Source organism: Helianthus annuus, chromosome 7, assembly GCF_002127325.2.
Source record: "Helianthus annuus cultivar XRQ/B chromosome 7, HanXRQr2.0-SUNRISE, whole genome shotgun sequence".
Taxonomy (NCBI): Eukaryota; Viridiplantae; Streptophyta; class Magnoliopsida; order Asterales; family Asteraceae; genus Helianthus; species Helianthus annuus.
In genome coordinates this window covers 138,374,054-138,379,715 of record NC_035439.2, presented here as the reverse complement: position 1 = coordinate 138,379,715, position 5,662 = coordinate 138,374,054, and the positions used below count along the sequence as shown (strand labels likewise).

The window sequence follows — 5,662 nt, the reverse complement described above, 5'->3', positions numbered from 1 at the left end:
GTGATTTTTTGACATTTTCATCCAACCGTCAAACTTTTTACTAGAATCGTCCCTGAGATTTAAGACTTTTTACCATTTTCATTCAAATATTTGATAGAAAAAATAAAGCAAATTAGCCTTTTGGATGAAAATGACAAAATATATCAAAAGTGAATGATTATCTAGTAAAAAAAAAGTTGTTTTTGATGAAATTGGCAAAAATGACACATGTTGCAGGATTATTTAAACAAACACATGTCGAATTAACTAGTTATTCTGTGGCACATGCTGTCAAGTCATTTTTTAGGTTAAACAAATGACACATGCTGCACGATTATTTAAACAAACACATCGAGTAAACTGAATATTGTTAACTAGTTACTTGTTTAATCTGGATAGAACACAAGCTTCGATTTGATCTTCTGTGGCACCAGCAGGGATCTTAGCGACAACATATTGAACACACGACACACGACATGCTTGCATGGTGGACTACGGCTTCCATCTTCCTCAAAGCGGACATCAGTTTCGACGTTGGCATATCGGTGTTGGCCGACTGCACTCTTATCATCGCATCTTCACCCACCATTTTCACATCCACTTTATTTTTGTTATAAGTATTCTTTGCCCCCATTTCCACCTTCACTTTCTTTAACTTGGGGCCACCCGCCTCCAGTTCATCAACCTTTTGTTTCAGCTCGTTGATGTAACACACGGCGTCCGCCAGCAACGACGCCTTGTCCATCTTCGACACATTTGGGACCACCGACCGGAGGGCGTAAAACCTCTTGTTGAGGTTCTCACGCCGCAGCCGCTCCGCCTCCACATGGTTCATTGCTAGGTTTTTTCCTTTCTTTTTCTTCGCGGGTCTTTTGGTGTGTGCGACAACCAGCTGGCTGTCGGAGGAATCGGATTGGTCGGATGCTGCTGAGTCTGAACTCGGACTGCTAGGTTTTGTGATCCTGCATGTAAATAAATATGTATGTAACTCTGGAGCTAGCATTCGATCGAATATATACTTATCATCGATTTATACTTGATTAGGTGATTGTGATTGATTTTGATGATGAAAGTGAAGGTTATATTGCTTCATGTATGAAATGAATTAGTATTACATACTAGTGGATAATCATTACTTATAAAGACTATACCTATGTGTCTTTCCAAATTTCTTATGTTGTTGGTCCAACGTGGGAAGATCAACAATGTTTGTTCTCTCCTCTTCCAGCAACCCACCAAATGAAAACAGATCCCATTGGGTTTCGTTTGGTTGTGGTACTAAAGCAGGAGAAAACAACGATGACGATGAAGAAGAAGAAGATCCACATCCAAACAGTGACCGAACTTGATGTGTTAAATCAGATTCAGTTTGATGAAGGACATGAAAAGAGCCCATTTCCACAACCCCATCAGAAGCAGGAACACAAACAAGCGTCTGTAAACCATGGATGCTAGCTTCTTTGGCTCGGCTGCAGTAAGAGGTTATGAGCCCCGGTTAACCACACAACGGAGTTTGAGGCCAAAGCCTTGGCAGGAGGCGAGCCGTCGCCTAAAGTGTGTTGGGTTAATCGGTTCAGTTTACGGGTCACATGGCTCGGCACGTTATCGGGTCAGCGGGTATACGTCACGTGTTAGTGATCCTTTTGGATAAGTTATCAATATGATGATTGTTTTGATGTTGTACTTAATAGTACGTGAGAATATCAAAGTTGCCTGAGGAGAACATCATATGGGAATATCCTAATTAATATTACTTGGTCAAGGTTGACCAAGTTTGTTGCACCAGATCGAGTGAGCTGTATATCGTTAGAGTACCACTAATCTAGCATGTGTTTTTTTTGTTTGTTTATTATGAATAGAATAGTGCATAGGTTTGTTTATGTACGCTTCTGTGATTATTGAATACATAGAGAAACTTCTTTCATTTTTTGCATACCACCTATTTCACATACAGTGAGAGTTTGAGTGTGTGTTGTGAGTGTATAGAGTTTGGGGCATGTAACCAACATTTGGTATCAGAGTCGGAGTCGGTCGGTGGAGGGCAGGCGTAGAAGAAGGGTCGGGACAGCAGGGTGTTGTTTCTGGTCTATTTAGCAGCCGTAATCGGAGGCATTTTGGTGTTTCGGTCGACCGTTGTTGCGGTAGACGTACCGGTTAAGACGACGGGGGTGACCGGTGATAAACACTTGTGTTCCGTGGCTGTTAGTGGCGATGAAAGGAGGAACAACGAGGCTGTTCGGTTGTTAGTTGCGGGTTTGCGCAGCTGGTATTAAACCGGTGATAACAGTAGACGGTGAGAACGGTTGCCTTGATCGGTTGTTCGTGAAAAGAGGAGACCAGCACGTGAAAAACGGGCAGAATGGATCCGTCAAAGCAGGTGGCTTTGGATTCGTCATGTTTGGCAAGGTGAGAAAACAGAATAAGCAGGTGGCTTGTTTTCTTTGCTGGTGGAGTGGCTTCTTGAACAAAGGCGGTCGTAAAAAGGAAGATATAGTGGAGAAACTACACCATTGTAAACATTATGGCGTTGGAGTTCAATCGGGTGGCTTCGGATGTGACCGGGGAGAGGTCGTCGATCCGTGACGATTCAAGATGTTAATGAACGTGTGTCCAACGGGATGCCATGTGAAATGTTACAAGTTTAGAGAGTTTTATTCGGGTTGAAGGGAGACATTGGACGTGATCGAGGTGAAGATCGGGTGTCCGTTAGATGTCATAGTGGTTTGAAACCGATGTGATTCGGTGCTGCGGTGACGGGTGTAAGCAAACCGATTAAGGGGGTGAATGTTGGGTTAATCGGTTCAGTTTACGGGTCACATGGCTCGGCACGTTATCGGGTCAGCGGGTATGCGTCACGTGTTAGTGATCCTTTTGGATAAGTTATCAATATGATGATGATTGTTTTGATGTTGTACTTAATAGTACGTGAGAATATCAAAGTTGCCTGAGGAGAATATCATGTGGGAATATCCTAATTAATATTACTTGGTCAAGGTTGACCAAGTTTGTTGCACCAGATCGAGTGAGCTGTATATCGTTAGAGTACCACTAAAATTCAGCAACTAGTGGGATTATCTAGCATGTGTTTTTATTGTTTGTTTATTATAAATAGAATAGTGCATAGGTTTGTTTACGTACCTTTCTGTGATTATTGAATATATACAGAAACTTCTTTCATTTTTTGCATACCACCTATTTCACATCCAGTGAGAGTTTGAGTGTGTGTTGTGAGTGTATAGAGTTTGGGGCCTGTAACCAACAAAGTGAAGGATCTGGTCAATGAAATGGCGTAAAACCAGGCCTCCTCGTCATTGTGGGAACGGATGAGCTGGGGCTTGTTAGGGTTTTCCAGAAAGTAACCGTCAGCCCATGTCAAAGCTAGAGGACCAAACTGAATCCAAATCAAAGGTGGAAATTAGTTGGTTTCATTCCCATCGTTGCTCCAGGTCTTGAAACCGGAATCGTAATTGCCCTTCGCCCAAAATCGCAGGTCCCGGGTCATGAAACCAAACCCCAATTTGTTAAAAAAAACCACATGTTCCAGGTATTAATTCAAAATATTGAAATTGTAGGTAACTTATATGTTGTTCATAATATAAATTACAGGTCTCCAGATCTTTATTGGACACCACTTCCAATAGCCAAAAAATGGCAGGTTTGAGCGTCCATCCCTTACATATTCATAACTCTGTTAGGTTTTAACAGGATTGGTTAACTTAGTTCATTCTTGTAAGTATATTGAGTTTTAATTAATAATTTGTTGGTTTTATAAATAATTAGGTTCCAACAGAATTGGTTAGTCGTTTCATTCTTCATTTAACATAAATAGATGAATAATATGGAGAATCTTTGCTAACTTTTTGATCTGTTATAGCTACAGGCTTGTTACCATGTGGGTCAACTGAAATTAGGTCAAGATTAAATGATATAGGAGAATTTTTTATCTGATGTAGAAATATAATGTTATTAGTACTGTTTTCTACATAAGCAAAATTTATTATTCACTTCAATTAAGTTAGTTGGGCAATTGATGACTAATAGATCAATAATTTTAAATGGATTTGCTACTGGAATTTTAGCACTTATGACATGTTTAAGACTCTTTTGACTAACTTTTACTGACCAGAGAGTTGATGTATTTTTCAACTAACTTTTTATACCTAAATACCATCTAATATTATGCTTGCAAGGATTTAATCACGTCATTTTTGTCAAGAAACAAACACCACACTACTAGACTAACGGGCCATGGGTGCAAGAAATTTGATGTTGGAAGTTCCTTTTTTGATATATGCTCAAATTAATGTTTACTAAGTTCCTACCATTTCAACGAATTTGACTTCTATTTGGTGAATGAAAAATATGTCTGATGTTTTTTATCCCCTGTTGTTACAGATTTTGTATAGGTTTGACTGTTTGATTTGACATGTTGCACAAACTCGTATAGGGATGTTGTTTGGGTTTTTTAAACGTGTTTCGAGTTACTCGAGTCAGGTTATTCTAGGTTTTTCCTTGGAAATATTAAACCGATAACATATCCATTTAAAACATGGAGTTCGGGTGAATTCGGGTCGGGTTTAATCGATAATCGGGTTGGGCTTGATTTCTGGTTTCGAGTTCAAGAGGATGTTAATCTTGTCTATGTTCCATTTTTCCCAACAAGTGGTCTCTTATTATTAAAAAAAAACTACTAGGTAAGGCGCTTTATAGGGTGTGAGTGGTCCATTGCTTTCATATTGGTTTCAGAGAGGATACTGTTGGGAATCATGGTATCAAAATATTAGCGGAAGCGGTTTATATAATTTACCAAAAGCCGATTATATAAATTTGATTTATTAATCCGATTAATAAATATTCCCAATCAGGATCAAGGTTATACGCGTATAAACAAATAAACAGAATAAACAACCATAGAGGGTTTTAGTAATCAACCTTTGACGACTACACCGGAATTGTAACACGCGTGTTACAACGAATCCTCGCTAGTAGGAAGTTCACAACCGAGCACAAGATACCCGAGAGTAGAACCGGCCAAGAAGGAGGCGGCGGCAATGCTTGGTCGACGGCAAAAGAGTGGCGGCCAAGCTTAGGAGGGTGGCTAGGGTTTTGTGTTTTATAAAAGTGTGTCTAGGCTTTCCACCTTAAACATCCTTTTATAAAACCCAATCTTACATTAAGGCCCTTTAAGATTATACAATTATAATCCTCTTAATAATAATCTAATTAATATTAAGTCCCTCGGGTTTAAACTATTATTATTTCACAAATAATAATCTACCTACTCGTGAACATATACGATTCGTGTACCAACGTGTAACTCTTCGGATCGTACCGAGTTAGTTACGTTGACTTTAATTAAGGTCGGACATACATATATCCAACAATCTCCCACTTGGACGATTTTAATTAAATGAGTCAACGTGTGCAGAGTTGGACGCCTAGCTGCATCACACTGCTCTTAACACGGCATGACACTTTACAGTCGTCAACTAATTCTTTGCGTTCAAGTAACACTTTACTTAACCAAATACTATAGCCCTGATAATTCTATCAATAAGTCCCTTCTGTATAGAACATTCGTTGATCATAAGACATGGATCATTCATTCTTATATAGTGATCAACCATTCTCTATTCTCGTCTTTAATTCAAAGTGGTCTAACGAACTACTTTTAGTCCGAGCG

General features: G+C 39.4%; 1 protein-coding gene across 1 annotated transcript; it reads right to left on the bottom strand.

Moving 5' to 3' along the window:
* Positions 1–278: 278 nt before the first annotated feature.
* Positions 279–1,530, bottom strand: LOC110868738 (transcription factor bHLH14). Its single transcript, XM_022117983.2, is given in 3 exon segments — positions 279–445; positions 447–941; positions 1,131–1,530. Coding segments are annotated over 3 exon segments (828 nt in total). The 5' UTR covers positions 1,376–1,530; the 3' UTR covers positions 279–357.
* Between the last annotated feature and the right edge of the window lie 4,132 nt (positions 1,531–5,662).